This window comes from Anabas testudineus, chromosome 23, assembly GCF_900324465.2.
Source record: "Anabas testudineus chromosome 23, fAnaTes1.2, whole genome shotgun sequence".
NCBI lineage: Eukaryota > Metazoa > Chordata > Actinopteri > Anabantiformes > Anabantidae > Anabas > Anabas testudineus.
In genome coordinates this window covers 337,418-359,449 of record NC_046631.1, presented here as the reverse complement: position 1 = coordinate 359,449, position 22,032 = coordinate 337,418, and the positions used below count along the sequence as shown (strand labels likewise).

The 22,032-nt window shown below is 38.9% G+C and overlaps 1 protein-coding gene across 1 annotated transcript in view; it reads right to left on the bottom strand.

The window, feature by feature from the left end:
* tmem178b (transmembrane protein 178B) overlaps positions 1-22,032 on the bottom strand; it is an 87,865-nt gene that overhangs the window by 4,275 nt on the left and 61,558 nt on the right. Inside the window, exon 3 of the mRNA XM_026363529.1 lies at positions 1,944-2,081. Coding sequence (XP_026219314.1) covers positions 1,944-2,081 — 138 coding nt within the window. The remainder of the gene's footprint in view (positions 1-1,943; positions 2,082-22,032) is intronic.

Sequence of the window (22,032 nt, the reverse complement as noted above, 5' to 3'; positions counted from 1 at the left end):
GCCACGTTTAACTCTAGGAACTGTTTTTTTTTTTGTTGAAGACCTCATTTCTTTTTATGTAAACAGTTCCATGATGTCCTTTATCAAAACGCTTCACTTTTGTCTCATCTGTCCACGTTAGGTTTTCCCAGGATTGTGGTTTTGTCACATAAGTTGTGGTCAATACCAGTCTTGCTTTTTTATGCCTTTGTTTCAGCAGTGGTGTCCTCCTGAGTCTCCTACCATAGCATCCCTTTTCATTCAGATGGCGATGGATAGTGTGAGCTGACACTGTTGTACCCTGCGTATGCAGATCAGCTTGAATTTGTTTGGAAGTTAACTGGGGTTCTGTATACACCATTTGAACAATCCTTTGTTGTAATTTTTTATTGATTTTGCTCTTCCGCCCCCGTCCAGGGAGGTTAGCTACAGTGCCATGGGCTGTAAACCTCTTGATGATATATATAGGAACATCAAAATATCTGGAGATAGACTTGTAGCCTTGAGATTGTCCACGTTTTTCCACATTTCTTTCTCTCAAATTCACAGAAAACACTTTACACCTCTTTCTTTTCTCTATGCTGAGTGTGAGTGTGTCACACAATACAAAGGTTGAGTCAACTCTTCTCAATTTTAACTTGTTAACTCGCAACTGTGATTATTAGATTGGCCACACCAGTTTCTTGTCACAGGTGTGTCTAAATACAAATTACAAGAGCATCACATGCCTAAAAAGCAATTATTTCTTAAAATTCTGACAAGGTGCCAATAATTTTGTCCAGTCCATTTTTTAGTTCTGTGTGAAGTTTGAATTTTCTTGTCTGTTCTTTTGTGTTATTCCAGTGCAAACAAAAACAATTAGCATGTGAATACTAAAACACTTGCAATTGGAATAATTTTCTCACAGAATTACAAGAGTGCCAATATTTTTGGCCATGACTATTATTATTCAGAGGAATGTTTTATGAGCACGTGGAGTTGGGGTGGGAGTCACTTCTTCTCATCCCTTATAAAATAAATATAAATAAAAAAGGAGGGAAACTGAGATCTTGGAGATAGAAAGTTAATCTCTATAAAGGACCGAGACACATTTAAAATATGCACTACTCATAAATATGCGGTTCCAGACAAATTAATTTACATCCATTTTCTGCTCTCTGTATGTTCTAATGTCTTTCTCGTATATTTAAAATTCATATTATGCAAAATTAACCTTTTAGTCATTCTTGTACATATATATGATTCTCTTGTGCACGTAGTTGATGAAGTATTAGATTTGCCCTCCCTGAAGACTGAAGCCCTAGGCTAATTACACAGCAGGACAGTCAGGATGTCCTAGAGACATTGTGTGAAACTTTTAACTATTTTTATGGCAGTAGTGGTTTGGATGGTGGTAAAGTAGCATGTTTATCTTACACCAGTTTAACTTGATGCAGCTCAGCTGTGTCTGGTGATACCACAGATTCTCCATGATCCTCCTGCTGTGTCTCTGTTACTTGTAGCATGTTTATTTATTTTTTTATTTTAACTTCATTTATGGTTCACAAATTTCCCAGACATGTATGTGAAGAGGGGGGTAGGCCGAAGCGCCAACTCTTCACCAGCCAGAGGGTCTGTTCAAACACATTTTCAAACTGCCAATAACTATAATATAGTGACTATAATATATATATATATATATATATATATATATATTAGCATGAAAATGTACAGGTGAATTTTGGGGACATCACCGACCTCTTTTAAGCCTTAAAAGGAATATAATATGACTTCTAACTAACAGATGTGCTAAATAAAGATGTGTAAAGTAAGCAGAATTTTGGAGAGGAATCATAAGTTGATTTGACAGGAAGAAAAAGAAAAATAAGAAAATTGCATTTGGATAAATGCTAGCATTGTACTTGGAAAATAGAGCCCTAAATCTGCATTCAGTGTGTGGGTGGATGTGGACTGGTGTGGCTCACCTCCCATGAGGAAGAGGAGACCAGCCACATACTGCATGAGGCCTCGATCCCAGCAGCAACCGAGCACGCCAATGATCCAACCAAACAGGATGATGGCCACAGCCATGCCCATGAAACCTGCTGTCATTCTCCGCAAGTCTGAGGAAACAAAAGAAAGGGTTAAACCTTACTAGATTAACACTGACCTGAGCATGCATTTCCAACAGACCAGGTGTGTCAGTACTAGATTGGGTATCTGGTCAAGTTATTGTTGTTGTTGCCAGTAATTAAATTAATTATAAACTTTTATTAAATAAATGTATCCACACTTTTCCAGTCATCCTCACTTACTAAATATTGACATAATCGCCAATTACAAAAATACAAATGGCTACACAGATTAGTGTTTTAAGATTTTAATGAGTTAAAGGGGTCTCTCTAAAGGGACATAGCTCAGTCTAACTGGAAATAGTTGTGAGCAAAGGTCTGTGGTTAACATTAGATAGTATTATCATTGAGCCATTCATACAGTATGTTTGGAGGTATATTAGCATTGTTGTGAGCAGCGTGTTCCTGAAAATGGGAACTCTGCTCATTGGCAAAAGTGTTGTGCTAAGGGGTGCGCTAAAGATTGAAGATTTTATACCAGGACTATTATTGTACTGCACTTGATCAATGACCTAATACCCCGTTCCCTTACTTCTCTCATGACCTCTCTATCTCGCCTACCACCTCTCACGATTTTCACACTTGAGTATAGTGTTCAGCAGTCAGCAGTGCGATATTCTCAGAATAAGTACAACTGAATGACAAGGGACGCTCCTTTAAAGACAGCCATGCCCACATTCTGGCCAGATAATACTAATGATTTAAAAGAGGACTAAAGGAGGCCATCTACATCCAAATGGATCTACACAACATATCATCATATTGGTGGTTCGGGTCCCTTGTGGGTCTTATGTGTCTCATGTGGGTAAAGACCGGAGAGCTCAGTGACTCAAGTTACAAAGTATAAATGCCTGGGACTAACAGGATGTCGACTTTAAGCAAGCACGGTTGCCACCAAATTTAATTTCTTCTATTTCCATGACCTTGGTGGCTCAGACCTCAATGACTGAGAATCTCCACAGATATGTAATGTTTAACTTTGCTTTCTGTGGTAGTACTATGTAACTTTACCAAATAAATTTAAGGATGAATACGTTTAACATGAGAAAGCCTATACTGATGAACAATTAGGCCAATATGTATATACAATACAACACAGAGATAGCAGCTATTGGAATCAGCAGCTCCTGGAATCGCCCTTCTTCCTCAGGCAACATTATGACCACTGACAGGTAAAGTGAATAACACTGCTTATCTCTTCATCATGGCACCTTGTCCTCAAGGGTGATGTGTTAGAAGCAGGAAAAATGGGCAAGCATAAGGATTTGAGCAAGTTTGACAAGGGACAAACTAGCTTTCTTAGGATGTTCCCGGACTGCAGTGGTCAGTATCTATCAGAAGTGGTCCAAGTCATGATGATGCACAAGGGGAGCGATGGCTAGTCTGTGTCCAATCCAACACACAGTTGGAAACACAGTGCACTGAAGTTTGTTGCATATGGGATGCAGACCAGTCAAGGTTTCCATGATGACCCCTGTCCACTGCCAAAAGAGCCAACAATGGGCATTTGAGCAACAGAACAGGACCTTGAAGCAATGGAAGACAGTGGCCTGGTGTGATGAATCACATTTTCTTTCACATCACGTGGATGGCCATGTGCGCATACATAACTTACTCACTTACTTCTTACTAGTTACAAAGCAAAAAACCTTTAAATTTAGAATTATATTATCATATACCAGGTGCACATCAACATACAAATAATCTGATCACAGCAACATATAGAATGGTGTTTTTAAGATGATCTAGATAATCATAAATCTGGATGAAAGCCTTGTCCCTTAGAAAACCAGCCACTGGTTTAAAAAGTCAGTTGTCAGGCCTCAGGTTGAAACAGACAACTGCACACTGATGTAGGGCCATAAATGTCAGAGACTACCTAAATGTGTCTTTACCATCTTGTTAAATATTAAATCTAAGTGCAGCTTTTTAAATGTGGTCTGTTTTGCAAAACTGGTGAGGGCAAAGCGGAAAGAACACACAGACAGCGTGGATAAGGTCAGTCTCCACAACCTGGACAGAAGTGAGCCCTGCAGGAGGGTAATGACAGTGACTTTAAGTGACTGCAATAGCAGCTCAAATATACTGAGGAAGAGCCTTAAGCAAAATCCTGACTCCTATTTCACACAGAGATTAGAATTCTACAGGTGAGAAGCTCTGTGAGGAGAGGGTGGGAGGGATGGTGGGGGCTGGCACAGGGCTCGGGTAGAGGACGCAATGTGTTGGGATGCAAAAGGTCAAAACACTTGGCCTGAGAACATAGATGAGAGCTATGACTACTACTACTACTACTACAGGGCAGAGCTTGGCAGACAGGCAAGCTTGGCACATAAACTAATATACAGTACCTATATGTAAAAATATTCACCCCCTTGGATGTCCAAAAGATACTATGTGGCAGTTACTAATGGTGCTTGCTTAATGAAAAGGTAAGATCTATTAATCCCGTCATTCTGAAGGTATGATCGCTGCCCTCTCTATGCTTATCTGCATTTTAACCTGTCTTCTATGTTACATATAGTGATAGGGTACTGTATGTTCAGACATGGAACCAAACTCAGACTGAATATTAACTGTTGACATGACACAATGAGAAAGAACTCATGTTGAAATCCCCATCAGGAGGCTTGTCAGTCAGATACTATAGCCATAGTGACTCTTGATCTTTGAGTCATAAGTATGAATGGATGGAAGCTGTGTGACAGTTCTCTCTCTTTTTCATATACAATGCAGTTCACTATTCAATTTTCTTCCAATTCACGTGCTTCTTATTATATAGTATATTTATTCTACAGGCTACCCCTGCACTTTTCCTCAATACACAATCATGTTCCAGACTTCAGGCTTTATATTGTACATGCATGACCCCTATCATATAGGCTAGAATAATAGAAAGCTTACTGTGGATATTTATGTTCCCCAAGATAAAGCCTAATAATCATTTTGAATTTTTCTTTTCAGGCCAAATTTTTAGCATCATAATCTAACTTGCTAAATTTGCTAAAGCTTCTATTTTTTCATTCATTTAACCTTTACAGGGAGGAGTAGGAGTTGAGGATAAATTAAACATCTTTTTGATTCTATATGTTTTTACAAGATCTTAAAGACTAAAGCTGGTGGAGATGGAGGTCAGGTTAAGCTGTTACTCTACTTTAAGTGATATTTTCTCCTCACTCTGCCCTTTGACGTTCCTCCTGTCAGTTCAGATCAGCACTCAGCATGCACATGATGCTGTACATCAGTGTGGAACTCATGTTTATGCATTAAAGAGGGCAAATTTGAAGCAAAATTCCTTGTGGAACCCTATAAAATCAGTGTCCTAAGGATTACTGCCTCTTCGCTGCATGAATTCAAACCAGCCCACATGATTTCCTATCCTGTCTACAGCTAAGTAGACACATGTAAACAAATACAAGTGAGCAGGAAAACAGGAAAATAGGTGTTAATACAGTGCATCCAATATTCACAGAGCTTTACTAATTCCTTATTTTCCTTATTATTTAAAAAGTTAACTGCTGTAACTACTTTCTGGATGCACTGTAAATATATATAGCAACCTGGTACAACCTCTCACAATGATAAACTTCAGTCAATAAAAAGTTCTTATTTATTAAAAAAAAAAAAAAAAAATTATATATATATACACATATATATATAGTACTGGCCAAATTTCCACCTCTTCATGGTGCCCGAAGAAAGTCGGATGATCACTAAAATGATTACAAATCATGATGATGTGGGTAGTTCATCGTTAGTTATTGAGGCAGTGTTAGAGGAAAAATAATGGGAGGACAAGTTGGATTCACAAAATGCAAGTGATTGGCCCTAATGAAGTGGTTTACATTAATCAATACAAAAAACAATTGAAAACAAAAACTATCAACTAAAAATAATAAAACACAAGGGTAAAAGTGGGTAACTACCGGATGTAATCAAGATTTTGTGTATATATAGTGTATCTTCTAAAATACTTAACATGCTTGTACATTCCAGCAAAATACTACAAACAAGACTTTAAATGTGCTGCTCCAGGTGTTAAGGATGCTTACAGCTGGAAGTCTAAAGCCTGGCAAAGGAAGTCTTCACATCATGGTATTCTGGCAGGATGATACAAAGCTAAGAGGATATGGTTGGAAGGAGGGAGTTTTTTGATGCTGTACTGTAGTTCAGAACATGATTGACATACTGCAGTGACTGACTGCAGGTACAGACAGAATTAAAAGGAGGGCTGTTTGGGCTGAAGCTTTCTGTGGACTGACGTCAACACTGCTCTGACATGCTGTAAAACTCAAGCAGGATAGACAGAATGACAGGTGCACCAACTGAGCTCTCAGTCAGTGGCTGGGACAAATGCCAACAGAGGAATATAATTGAATGCACCTTTTCTGGGAAGATTGTGTTCTGACATCCAATTATTCTAATCATATAATCACAGTATTGACATGGGCTGTAATATAATTTTTATACAAGTACATTTGATACATTGGACAACTAGGCTTACAAAACATTTCACATAATAAGAAAATACTTGGTGAAAGTATTAAGTAGTAAGAATAATATTATTTATGCACAAATCAATATATATCAGTCAGGATCAAAACAAACAGGTCTTCTACTTCCATTTAGAGATTCTGTATTCAAGCTCGATATTTTTGGTGTCATGACGAACATGGTATTTTGTTCCTCTTTTGATTTAAGTCTGCAACAGTGATCATCATGTCTCTTCAGACACATGAAATCCAGCAACTGCAGTACATGGCACAGTCCAATTTGCATGCCACCCCAACAGATCCACAGAGGATGCAATCTCCAGCTCAGATTATATTATGTACTGTAGCAGCAACTCTCTGGAGTCTGTGATGCAGATATAATGTGAACTTACACCCATGCTGCTGCTTTTGAGATTCACACATGCTGCTGCAATTATAATTAAATATTTTATCCTTTAAACTACTTACTAATGATTTTATTTATACAACATGCACACCATCCATTCCCATTACTATTGTATACTATTATTACTACAGTATATCTATACTCTGTCACTCTACACTACATCACTACTACATACGTCTCAAATTGTTTCTTGTTTGTTTATGTCTTTTGTAAGTATTAAAATGTAATGTAAAGTTTAAAGTTAAATATTAATGCCACTGAAGGGAGATGACAGTGAAGGTCCTTGTACTGTTGTATGTGAGAGTTTGTTGCTTCTTTTATTTAAATATGCTTGACTGAATGTGCTAGCTAATCGAAGAAACTAGTAATTTTAAGAAATCACCTTGGACCCTGGGAAGCTGTCATGGACATTTGGGACTATAATCTTTATATTTATTTATAGTTTGTACCAGACTGTGAAGTGACACATATCCTAAAGCTGTGGTAGGAGCATTTGGAGTTTAAGTATGTCTTCAATTAGAGAACCAGCCAAGCACTGAATTCACAGTGTGGTAAAACAATTCAATTCAATTTTATTTATACAAATCATACAAAAGTCTTTTCATTTGTATCAGGCACAGGGCCAGGCAATCTAGGCAAAGCTCAGTACCTTCAGCATCAGTGAATATTATTTGGTATATGTTGCTATGAGTTATTGGATTGGACTCATGTTATCTGGTCTGTGAGATCATTCTTTGTCACAGTGATGGTAAATGCTTACATCAACAGTTCTGACATATTGTTATTTAGCAAGTATAAGGTTCTAGGTTCCCCATCTGAATTTACAAATAATAGCATGCTAACACTGTGGTAAAGGTGAAACTGATGTTTATTTTTTAATCTTTATTAGGCACAGTATGTGAAATAGGACATCCTTGATATTATCCTAACTCATCAATACATTCAGAAATGTTTACTGCAGAAATGTTTGAGGATGAAGCAACATCCTCTATCTATTGACAAAGCCAAGAGCAATTTGGAAACTACTTTGTAAAAAAAAACATTCCATTAGTCTCATCCATGCAACGGCTCCCTCTACAACATCAGAAAGTTAAGAGCCTACCTTACTGAATATTCTATCCAGCTCCTTGTGCAGGCACCCATCAAAACTTCTCCTGCAAGTCTGATTTTTTTAACCAGGCATAAATGACTGAGATAATGAACAATAAACATCCTAACTGTACAAATGGAAAAAGAATGATTTGAGAATTAGAGGCAAAGATAATCGTAACAACCACTGTCTTTAAAGATATGCACAAAAGCTTGTGTCAAGTCCTTCTAATTGCTGATCCTGTGAATAAGCGTGGGTAATAACTATGCTCATTTGTTTACTGTATCATCATATGTCAGGCTGCTGTGTCTTTGCTTTTCTTTACTACATAATAGGTTCCATTGTTCAGCTCTGTGCAGCAATTTCCTTTTTAATTACCTTTTGCTCCAGAACCAATGGCGCAATAAAACATTGTAAAAGTATATATATGGTGCCTATAAGAAGTATTTACCACCTTAACTGTTTTATCCTTTTATTGACATTATAAATCTGTCATGGTCAATATAAGTTGGCAACTTTTACAAAAAAATTTCAGAAAAATACCTCATCAATCTCATAGTGAAAACAGGTTTCTACAAAGTAATATCAATAAATAAAAATATGTAAGGTGAAATCAGTGTTTGCATTAATATTCACCCCCTTTAAAATGACTGACCTAATCCAAGAGAGGTCAAGATATTTGGTGCTAGTAGTTCCACAATTACTAAACTGGGGATCACCTGAGTGTAGTGAATGCATCTCAAGTGATTGCAAGATAAAGAGACTCTCTGAAAGGTCCAGTCACTGGTTATTCAATATACTGACTAACATGTACTGTCTGCAATCTTTCCAAGGGGATCAATAAAGTATTATTATTATTATTATTATTATTCCTGGCTACCATTACGAGACTCTTATGTTGGGCGCACACCAAACACTGCACATCACCACAAACACACTATCCCTACCGTGAAACACGGTGGTGGCAGCATCATGCTGTGGGGATGCTTCTTGGCAGTGGACCCAGGAAGGCTTGTTAAAGTTGAAGGTAAGATGAATGTGGTAAAATATAGGACAATCCTGGAGAACAATCTTATTCAGTTGGTACGACAACTACAGCTTGGGAGAAGATTTGTTTTCCAGCAAGAAAATGAGCTGAAGCATACAGTGAAAACTACAAAGAAATGGTTTACCAACAACAAGGTGAATGTTCTGGAGTGGCGTCAAAGCCCAGACCTTAATCCAATAGAGAATTTTTTGGATGAACTTGAAAAGGGAACCTGAGAGAGCTTGAGCAGTTCTGCAAAGAGAAATGGCATAAAATTCCAGTGTCCAGATGTCTAATTGAGACCTATACACACAGACTCCATGCTGTGATTGTAGCCAAAGGTGCATCTACTAAATACTAACCTGAAGCGGGTGAATATTAATGCAAACACTGATTTCACCTTACATATTTTTATTTAATTGACATTACTTTGTAGAAACCTGTTTTCACTTTGACATTAATGAGGTATTTTTCAAAAATTTTTGTCAAACTTGCCAACTTTTATTGACAATGATTGATTTATAATATAAAATTATAATATAAATGTATATTAGTATAAAAGGATAAAACATCCAAGGGGGTGAATACTTCTTATAGGCACTGTATATAAATTTTTCTTAACTAGCACAATGTTATCACATCTAGTTATGCATTATTCCATACCTGAGAATGTAACTGACTGGCGCAACATTGGTTATTTTTGTGCTAAATTGTACATGTTTATTTGCAACTGGTGTTTCGCACATGGGCTGACTCGGACAGTATCATCAGACACATAATTTAGCAAAGTCCTATTTAAACGGCTACAGAAAACAAAAACAACAAAAACAATCTGAAAACCTACTTGATTTGAAGATTTGGATTCAAAAATCAATGCCAAACATTTACTAACTGACACATACGCCGTGTGGGAGAACTCTGCAATGTCAGACTGCTTTACTACAGACACACATACAGACAAAAGTTGGGACAGTGTTATTTAGAGGTAACTGGACTTATATACAGTATATACAGTGAGGGAAAAAATTATTTGAACCCCAGCTGATTTTGTAAGTTTGCCCACTAACAAAGAAATGATCAGTCTATAATTTCAATGGTAGGTGTATTTGAACAGTGAGACACAACAATGACAAAAAAAAATCCAGAAAAATGCGTTTCAAAAAGAGTTATAAATTAATTTGCATTTCCACGAAGGAAAGAAGTATTTGATCCCTTCGAAAAACGTGCTTTAGTACTTGGTGGCAAAACCTTTGTTGGCAATCACAGAGGTCAGCCGTTTCTTGTAGTTGGCCACAAGGTTTGCACACATCTCAGGGGGGATTTTGGCCCACTCCTCTTTGCAGATCCTCTCCAATGTTTGGCAACTCGAACCTTCAGCTCCCTCCACAGATTTTCTATGGGATTAAGGTCTGGAGACTGACTAGGCCACTCCATGACCTTAATATGCTTCTTCTTGAGCCAGTGATTTGTTGCCTTAACCGTGTCTTTTGGATCATTGTCATGCTGGAGTACCCAACCACGACCCTTTTCAATGCCCTGACTGAGGGAAGGAGGTTCTCACCCAACATTTGACGGTACATGGCCCCATCCATCCTCCCTTTGATGCGGTGCAATTGTCCTGTCCCCTTGGCAGAAAAACACCCCCAAAGCATAATGTTTCCACCTCCATATTTGACAGTGGGGATGGTGTTTTTGGAGTCATAGGCAGCCTTCCTCCTCCTCCAAACACAGCGAGTTGAGTTGATGCCAAAGAGCTCGATTTTGGTCTTATCTGACCACAACACTTTCACCCAGTCTTCCTCTGAATCAGTCAGATGTTCAGTGGCAAACTTCAAACGGGCCTGTAGATGGGCTTTCTTGAGCAGGTGGACCTTGCGGGCACAGCAGGATTTCAGTCCTTCACGGCGTAGTGTGTTACCAACTGTTTTTTTGGTGACTATGGTCCCAGCTGCCTTGAGATCATTGACAAGTTCCTCCCGAGTGGTTCTTGGCTGATTCCTCACCGTTCTCATTATCATTGAAACTCCACGAGGTGAGATCTTGCATGGAGCTCCAGACCAAGGGAGATTGGCAGTTAATTTATGTTTCTTCCATTTGCGAATAATTGCACCAACTGTTGTCACCTTCTCACCCAGCTGCTTGGCGATGGTCTTGTAGCCCATTCCAGCCTTGTGTAGGTCCACAATCTTGTCCCTGACATCCTTGGAAAGCTCTTTGGTCTTGGCCATGGTGAAGAGTTTGGAATCTGGATTGATTGATTGCTTCTGTGGACAGGTCTCTTTTATACAGGTAACGAGCTGAGAGGGCTGCCAATGTCAGCTCGTTACCTGTATAAGATCCACCTGGGAGCTAGAGATCTTGCTGACGGATAGGGGATCAAATACTTATTTCCTTCATGGAAATGCAAATTAATTTATTATATATATATATATATATATATATATATATATATATACTACTATACCAAATCCTATATATAACCTTTGGGTAATCATTTAATCTTTGACAGTCAACAAAGTTAACATCAGTCATTCTCCCAATTCAATTCAATTCAATTCAATTTTATTGGTATCAGATAACATAAGTCATCTCAAGGTACTTAAGCGAGTCTAAAGTTTACAATGGGAGTTACAGTCAGCTGTATTTCGTACAAAATTGTAGATTTCCTTGAGCTGCCTTCTGCATGATCACTCTTACACTTGTCATCTTAACTGTGGGTGAAAATGTCTCTTCACGGTCAGTTCCTGGTTTTTGACTGTATCCTTTTGCTACTAACCTTGCCTTGTATCAGTCAATGTCTGTTTTTTGTGCATAGACCCATCTGCCCCCCACCTGCCTCATCTTCTTTTATATTTTCATCTTATTTGTCCTAGTTTTTAATCACAGGATTCAAAATTCAAGATTCAAAAAACAAGAAATTGTTTTGTCTCATTACAGTTGTTCTCAACACAGACAGAAAGAAAGGGAACCACAACCAGGAAAGATCCACACCAACACAAATACACAACAATATCACTACAGAAAACTCAATATATGTACAGAATATGATCTCCACCTCCTCCCCCTGTATAAAGAGAGGGATGACAGGACTCCATGATTTCCTGAAGTTCATCACCAGCTCCTTTGTTTTATTGATGTTGAGTGTTGACTGGTGTGGACTCAATGGTTGAGTCCCCAACAGTCAACAAAACTGTCCACTGTCACTCTGTGACATCTCCGAATGAATACATCCTATAACTGCAGAGTCATCAGAGAACTTCTGAAGATGGCAGGACTCTGAGATGTACCTGAAGTCTGAGGTGCACAGGGTGAAGAGGAATGGAGACAGAACTGTCCCCTGTGGAGCACCTGTGCTACAGACCACAGTGTCAGACATACAGTTCTGCAGTCAGACGTACTGTGGGCGGTGGGTGAGGTAGTCCATGATCGAGGAAATCAGGGGAGTGTTAACCTGCATTTTATTTAATTTCTCTCCCAGCAGTGCAGGCTGGATGGCATTGAATGCACTGGAGAAATCAAAAAACATGATCCTCACTAAGCCCCCAGGCTTGTCCAGGTGGGTGTAGGTGCGGTGGAGCAGATGCATGACGGCGTCATCCACTCCAAGTTGGGGTTGATAGGCAAACTGGAGGGGGTCAAGTGAGGGTTTGACCAGAGGTCAGAGGCACTCCAGGATCAGCCTCTCAAAAGCCTTCATAATGTGTGATGTCAGAGCCACTGGTCATTCAGGATGGCCTTGATGTCTTGGGTGACCCAGGGCTTATGGTTTGGGAAGCAGCAAAAAGTTTTTGTGAGTACGTGGTTTTGTGGGCAGTTCACAAACTGGGTAAAGGTGGGAAGTGGTGAGGGTGGAGTGATTAAAGTCTCCAGAGATCATAAAGAAGGTGTCAGGGCGTCTGGTCTGCAGGCTGGAGGTTAACGTCTAAATGACATCACACGCAGCAGCGGATGGAGGAATATCAATATCAGGGCTGCATACACGCTCTTTCACAGTGACCAGAATGGCAGCACCTGTTGTTAATGAGAACGGCAAGCCCCCCTTCTCTCCTCTTACCGCTCTCCTCTCGCCTCCTCCACACAGTGCTAAAACCGTCTATATTAACACTGGAGTCAGGATTACCATCATGCAGCCATGTCTCTGTGAAACACATCAAACTACACTCTGCAAAGATGTTGTCCATCCTCACCAGAGCTGTCAGTTCGTCCATCTTATTGTCCAGTGATCTCACATTGCCCATAATGATGCGGCTTGAATCTTCTCACCTTCTCTCTGCGCATCGCTCTTCTCCGTTCCTTATTTTCTCCTTGCTGTTTTTGAAAACTCTCTCGAATAACATGATCTGAGAAGGTATAACTTAATTTCAAAACTAGTTACTTATCTACACAAAAGTAATAAAAATAATAAGATAAAAATACAGAAAAGACATCACAAGATGAGAACAAGCAGCACGGCTCGCGCCTGCGCACTCATGGATACATATTATCATACTCAGTTGTCTTAGTTGTGAACTTCACCAGCCTGTGATTGTGAATCCTTTCTGTATCTGGGTAGTACAATACGTAAGCTGGGCTGTTCCTATCATAGCTAATAAAAGAGTCTAATTTGCCAATGCCTTGTTTGTGAGCAAAACGTGTAGACCCAAATTTTTGCATTTTGGATAGGTTTGGTTTCCTGCCCGTGAATAACTCATATGCAGTTTTCTTTGTGAGTCTACTTTAGCATCTGTTTCTCACATAAGTCAATGTTTCCATAGCGTAGTTCCACAACTTATTACCCGCTCTCCATCAGTAAGCATCTACTCATCTCATAGAGGGTTCTCCAACTCCTCTCGGCAGTATCATTTTGGTGACACACAATGACAGGATGAGATCCCGGCTTGAATGAATTGAATGAATAGTCCCATCCCATATCATCAGTGATATAGGATGGGATACGACCACGATGCCTTTTAGACTTTTTGTGCCTGCTGGTCATTCTCTTTTTGTGTGTTTAGCCTTGAAGAGGTGGTCGTATTGGTTCTATGCAATCTTTCTAAAGCAATTTTGTTCTCCCTTATTCTTGCAAATGTGTGTTGCTCCTACAATTATTACACCACACTTTTCTACAACGCTTTCTTGCCTTGTGTCCTTTTATTCTACACTTGTAACAGGTTACATTGATATCTTTGTCTTTCCTGTTGTGTGATCTTATGTTAACTCTTCCATGTTGTGTTTTCATCACATTGTCAGTTGTCTCTGTCATTTTCATTTTTTTCACAGACTTCAGTTCACTTTTCCAGTAGTCTTCTCTTGAAGTCTACAAAGATGATGTTGTCTTCATTTTGTGTGACATGGACAGCTAGCAGCTTGAAGGATTCTGGTAGCCTGCCTAGTATCATGGCTACGATTAGTCCGTCACTTAAAGACTCACCAGCACTCAGGGCTGTAATAGTTTTCTTCACTCTTATAATGTAGTCTGTGACACCCTCATTTTCCGGCATCTTGTATTATATTACCTCGGTCGGCTCTGTCCGTCCGACACTGTGAGCCATAACACAAAATACATCACTTGGCTTCTCTCTCTCAGAGCATCATTGGACTTAATGTAATTGCACATGAATGATTTCTTTACCTGTGTAATACAGGTAGAAAATCAACAATGTTGCTATTGCCGCAATGTGATGACTAGGGGACAGTCTATAATTAGCTAAACCCACAAGTAATTAAATTAACTTGGCCATATTTCTAGATAGTAGAGACATACCATCTAAATTGGGATGGATACTAGGCGCTACTAGGACCTGACTAGCTGTTTTTTTCCCATGGTACGGAGCCGAGTTTGCTAATTTTGCTACAAATAAGTTACACTAATTACAGATCCCCTTATCACTAAAGGAGGCCAAGGAGAAACTAAACATAAGACACACTGAGCAGGTCAGAGGAGGAGAAGCAGAGGGTGAAGGAGAAGCCATAGCTAACTGAAGAGCTTATACCTGCTACAAGTCCTGGACTTTCATTGTCATGCAAGTAATAACAATCATACACTTGGATATGGAACCACTGTCGTTGATGTCAAGCACAAAAACATCATCATCACCAACCCCTGTTCACTACTTCTTCAACGCATTCATGTCTGGCCACCAATTCTGCTCCAACAGGACAACCACACACCTAAGCAGCTTTTCCCCTAGGGCAATCGCTCTCAACAACCCATTCCACAGAATAGAGTTTGATTTCATCAGCTCATGTAAACTGTCACTGGAAAGAAAAGAATGTTGGAAAATCTAATTATGCAAGTAGGACGGAGGGGGACAGTGGGTGTGATGGAGATGAGTTGGCAGTAGCAAGAGCAGAGTTGATGTCTTTAAACATATGTGCTCTTTGCTGAGGAAACCCACACAATGTGCCCTGTGGCTTTTGTGGGACTGTAGTGAAGTACTACCCTTTCCTCCAGGGAGGGGGCCATATGGGTAATTCCATTGTGTGTGAGTCAGCAGCAGTGTAAGCACCCCTGCAAGTCATGTGTGGAGCCTGAGGGAGTCAGCTGTCGACATATAGAGGTAGGGGAAGATGGTGGATGGACGGGGAATTATCACTGACAGTGCAATGCTGAAATACTGCTAGTCAAGATGACACTTTAGATGTGCAGCGACAACCAGGGGCCCAGGGAGGGGCCAGCTGCTGTCAATCATGTCTTTCTGGGAGATGTGTGCTGACCATAGCTGGAACATGGGAGTGTTACTTAAATAACATGTTGAGACCTTAGAATGATATCTAATATTTTAAACTAAACTGAGGTACATAGATAATTGGCACAGTGCTCTGGTGATTCCCTCTCAAAATTTTGTCATGAAAACAAGAAAAAAAAAATCTTTTGCATGGGCCTAATTACACCCACATGAAAACTATAAAATATAAACATTTTATATTGCTGGATTTAAATTACCTACCACAATGTATGTTGAGTCCTAGATGTTTTCAGGTGCAATGCCATGGTCACATCAAAATTTGCTTCCCGATACACATTGCAATTGCAAATTTGAACTTTATTGACTTTTGGCGATAGGCCACTTGCCTTGCAAGTTCTTTTTACCCTTGGGGTTTTCTGTCCACCATTTTTGGCCACCACATGCAAGCAAATTTTTGTGTGGCTGCACCTAAACACTGTATTTACATTACTAAAGACTAATGGACTCTGAGGATGCTGTGCTTCTGGGAGAGATTTATTGTTTCTGCCACCACCCAACAAACAAGACACACCAACAATGTTGGAGATTTGTTCTTACAAGTCATCAGTTTCGCTGCCAGGAGGACCACATGCTCAACCTTTTCTCTGTTTTGTTTAAAATTCCCACATGTCAGGTAGCAAACTGGCTCTGCTGAAATCCAGATGATCTTGAATGACTATCACCCACCTGTACCAGCATTTTTGCAAAAATAATACCTTTTCTCATCTTTCCTCCATCATGTTGCTGGGGCACTTTTGTCTCTGTTTTACACAGCAGGGTGTACTGAGCAGCTACACTGCACTACACAAGTTTTTTTATAACAATGAATCGCAGCTGAGCCAGTTATTTGTCATTAGTAGTGTGCTGGTGTGGCAGCATTATATGTCACACCTCAACTAAAAAGGTGAGTAAAGGCATGGTTGCAGCACAACACTGCATTACATTGCTGAAGCTGATGGACTGGAGGCTGGCCTGAATTTAATGCCATAGCTACAGTTACATCATAACTGTGAGGTTGACTAGAATGGTCATCAGGTATGTTTCTATTTGTTTGTTTGTTTGTTTTGCTTTTACACGTGCTTGGCGGATAACCAATCATTATCTTACATCTTAACAAGGCCATGCATCTGTATACTAGAGATACTGTATGAGATACCATATCGTCTTCTAATGCCACGTTACCAGAAAATCAAAAAGTACTAAAATAAACACAGCAGGTCTTCAAGTTGCTCAAATAAAAGCCTGCCTAGCAACCATAGTAAAGTTCTTTTAACTCAATCTGCTTTTCCCATGTACACACAAAAATGCTTCGTTTGGTAGATACAGTAGAATCCAGAGAAGTTAAAAAACACAAATATGATGTCCATTTGAATGTATTTTCCTTGAAATCCAAGTGATGATATTCAAGGTTAGTCACTAAGCAGATCCCCAGTATAATAATAATAATTATAATACACTTTATCATAGTTAACAGGTTTAGAAGTAAATCCTTATTAGAGTTATCTGGTTGACTTTTATCAGCTTCAATGGGGGACAAAAAAGAGTACCAATTTCTATTAATTAAGGTCAGGAACTACTGCATGATGGGATAAAAATCTGCACCCTCTGCTAAATGAATTCATATCTCAAATATTTGATGATCATAAAAGAGAAAAAAAAAATTGCTGGCAAAGTGCAAAAGACAATGGTCCAACCTGGTGCTTCAGGAAGTGTTTTTCTTACCCTGTATGACACATTCTGCTACTTCTGTACAACATGATTGTCATTCAAATAGGCTGTGAAGCACAGAGAGCACTGTATGGCGCAGATGGAGGAGAAACACTGACAGCCAATCATTGCACAGCATCATTAAAGCAGTGGCTTTGCATGGCGCCGTCTTAATAGCTGTTGTGCATCCTTTTGATGAGCCACTCTACTGCCCTGGCACTGCCGATAAAACCAAACTTGTGTGAATCAGCATTTTTTGAGAGAAGATTTTCTTAATCTTTCTAGGACTGATGCCAAGTTGTTAAGCAAGTGACACTCCAGGCCGGAGCCTGAAAGCTGCTTGAATGATTCAAAGGGAGAACAGGAAGCAGGAGTCAGAGGAGGGAGAGAAAACAGTCAGGCAGCTGGAGAAGAGTGAGAAAGACACTTAAAGCTCTCTGCCATTAATATCTGCAGTTCTAGATACTCTAAGCATGTAAATGAGAGTCTCGTTCATTTCTTAGAGCTGTGATATGAATAAAAAGATGAAATAACACAATGTTTCTGGCGAACTCACATTCATTCATTGTGGCCTCTAACCTACTATCTTCAGAGTGACCCTGTCAGACTGTTACTATCTTCTCTTAGCATCAGACAATGGAGTTCTCTATACTTGTTTTGTTAGACTTTAGTGCTGCATTCGACACTACAGATCACAACATTTATCTATTATACAGATTCCAGTTTGTGCATGTTAATGATGAGTCTTCTATGTACACAAAAGTAAGTTATGGAGTTCCACAGGGTTCTGTGCTTGGACCAATTATTTTTACTCTCTATATATATCCCCCTTATATTCCTAGAAAACACTCTATCATCAATGGGTATCATCACACAGATGATACCCAGCTACATTTCACTATGAAACCAGAAGAAACTAATCATTTAATCAAAGCATGCTTAAAAGACAGGCCTGGATGTCCCCCAATTCGCTACTCCTAAATTCAGACAAGACAGATGTTATTTTGTTTCTTTTGTCTATTTTGTTTCATTCTTCCCTAGATGACTTATCATTGGCAGTATCACTGTGAGAAATATTGGAGTTATCTAGAACTGCCTTTTTCCACTTAAAAAATATTGCTATAGTATTAATATTATAATAATAATAATAATATTTTCACACAGCCATGGTGCAGCACTAGGTTGTGGATATAAAATATGTCACAAATATAACAAGCTTACTTTTCTTGTTTTCTGCCACCAGTTGATCGATGGCCAGCATTACATTTTTCTAATGTTGATCCCAATCCACACACAACCATGTTATTGTTATTGTATTGGTGCTGATTGGTGTGGTTCATCCAGGTTTTAGACTGTTTATTGGCTTGTCCCATTTAGATGTGTAAAATACTCATGCAGTTTCACTTGCTAATGCGATACAGAATACAAAAAACTACCCAAAAGTAACATGTTCTGTTTCTATCAATCAGCTGCATCCTAAAATTATGTGGTGAAATTGTAAATGGTCTGCACTTAAATAGCGCTTTTCTACCTACCTGGTACTCAAAGCGCTTTACACTGCGCCTCATTCACCCATTCACAAGCACAAGCACACTGATGGCAAAGCTGCTATGCAGCTGACCTGACTCACCAGGGGCAACTAGGGGTTCAGTATCTTGCCCAAGGACACTTCAGCATGTGACGTGGCAGCCAGGAATTGAACTACCAATCCTGTGATTGGCGGTCAACTGCTCTGCCTATTGAGCCACAGCCAAAGCCACCGATGTGTGCTGGTTAGCTTCTGTTTTTATCCTTTTCTTTCTTTCAACTGCTACCCACAAGCATTTATTTACTGCACTTGTATTTGCACATGCAATTTAATTACATTTTTATATAAATTATTTCAGTGAGTTTCCCACCAGGTACACACAGGTGCTTGGCCCAGTGCAGGACTTCGACTCAAGTGTCTTAATTTCTTTTGCTTATCCTGTCTGTCACCTATATACGTCTGGAATAATCTGTGATTTTATCTTAATTAGTGGCTGGCTGGAGCTGAGAGGCAGGATGATAGTGGTTGCGGAAATGATAAAGTAATTACTTTATAGATTAAAGAGGGTTAGGGGCTAAGAAATATGTTTTACCTCTCAGCTACAGTAGAGATGAATGATGTGACATCCATACTACACTAAATTATGTTGCTATTGTACAAACAGTAATTTTTAATCAATTTTGAACAGAAAAGTATATTTACGATTATATAACTACTCCTTTTTTTAATGATTGCCTTGGGAAAAAGTCATTTTATTTTTGTTTTTTAGGTGAGTCTAAATCACCTGATCTGGCAATACTGACTGTAAACACCAAGATTAAATTAATTTACAGCAGAGCCATCGACCCCAAGGCTGGTTTACAAGCATAAAAAAGTTTTTATTCAGTAAAAACATATATAACAATTGTATAATATGACATATGTCAGTCTGAATGTGAGCAAAAGTTAAAAGAGTTAATGGCAGGAGCAAATTTTATGACCTAAATACTGACAATAAACTCAATCTACAATCTACTTGTGAAGATCATTTCATATGTTCAAAAGAGTATAGCATGCATAACTTTATAGACCTTGAGATGCATATCTTTGTCATCATGGAAACTACAGTTTGGTTATGTTTAACCCTGTACAGCAACCTTTTGGTTTGTTTTATTAAAACATTGAGGCTTGGGTTCAATAAGTACTTCCTTAAAATTACAGGGCCTTTGTCATCATTGTTATATTAGTGAAAACCTGTTAAACATGAAATAGTCATAGATAAAAAAAAAATTGCTCTGGAATTGATTGTTGGTCTCCTCTCAGAAAGCTGGTGACATAATTTAACATCACTTTATAAGTATGTTTCCAAATTCCTTTTCTGCTTGTATCATAATTGCTATGGCCTCTTCAGTTTACATTAACTGCAACATATTGCTGCTGGTTGAAACAACCTGCTGGCACAAACAGCACACAGACAGATCAGGCTTGTTTTTCACTGGTGATGAGTCTTACAATACAGACACTACTGAGCAGTCTTTTACAACTGTATTGTCACTACATCTCAGTCTGTCATTAAATATGATTCTCAAGTATTTGTAGCTCCGAAAGATTTCAGGCATGCTGGGTTCTCTCCAGGACTTAATGTGTGGGAATTTTTGAAACTCTAGCTCTGCCATAACTGCTTTTTATACAGTATCTCTAAAGTGGAAGGTGTCTCCTTCCAAAGGCAGAGAGACAGAAGCAGAGAGGGTGAGAGCCAGAGTAAAACTGTAGGAGGAGAAGCCAGACAGAGAGCGCTGATATGAGTGGGATGGAGCTGAACAGAGTAAGAAGAAAATTCTGCTTCTGATGGAGAGATTCCCACCCATTTGCCAGTTCCTGTTTGAAGCTATTTCAACAGGCGTACTGAGAAGTAATTCTTCTCCTCAATTCTAATTTATTTATAGTGCACATTTAAAAGCAACAAGTTGACCTAAGTGCTTTACAGAGAAAAGTTAAGTTAAAGAATAACAGATAGAAGATATAAATGGTTTAATTAAAAAAAATACATAGCTTAAAGCAGAGATCATGTAAGCTGGAAAAGAGGTGACGTTCCACTAACTTAAATTAATCTTGCCTAGCCTGGAAAGATAGCTTAATAATTTATAACAAAACCATCCATAAAGCTAGAACCACATAACTCCTCATTAATAGAGGCAAATAAGAACAACCCCAGGTTTCTTTTCAGCACTGTAGCCATGTTGACAAAGAGTCATAGGTCTGTCGAGCCTAGTATCCCCTTAACTCATAGCAGCAATGATTTCATGAATTTCTTTACAATAACTTTTTTTAGAGAAAGAAATGATCAGATCCTCCCTGCATATGGCATGGGTGGTCTTGTATGTACATTAGGTCTAGATCCACTTGTAAGACCACACTCGTACTTAGACTGCTTCCTCCCGTAGATCATTCTGAATTAGTTTCAGTAATTAATTAATTAGTTAATTAATTACATCTTAATTCATCTAAACCATCAACATGTCTCTTAGACCTAATCCCGACTAGACTGCTGAAAGATGTCTTACCTTTTATCAGCACGTCCATATTAGATCAGATCAATCTATCTTTACAAATAGGCTACGTACCACAGGTTTTTTAAAGTTGCTGTAGTCAAACCCCTACTCAAAAAGTCTACTCTAGACTCAGGGGTTTTAGTAAATTATAGATCAATATCCAATCTGCCCCTTTATCTCTAAAATTCTTGAAAAGGTAGTTTCTAAGCAATTATGTAACCACCTGAGCAGCAATAACTTGTATGAAGATTTCCAGTCAGGATTTCGAGTACATCATAGTACAAAAATCTCAGAGACACTATGTCTAATCACATTCTTACCTTAGATGACTTAGCATTGGCCTCATGTAACACTGATCTCAGAGTTATCTTTGATCAGGATATCTCCTTTACTTCATACATAAAAGAAATCTCTAGAAATGCCTTTTTCCGCCTCAGAAACATTGTTAAACTTAGG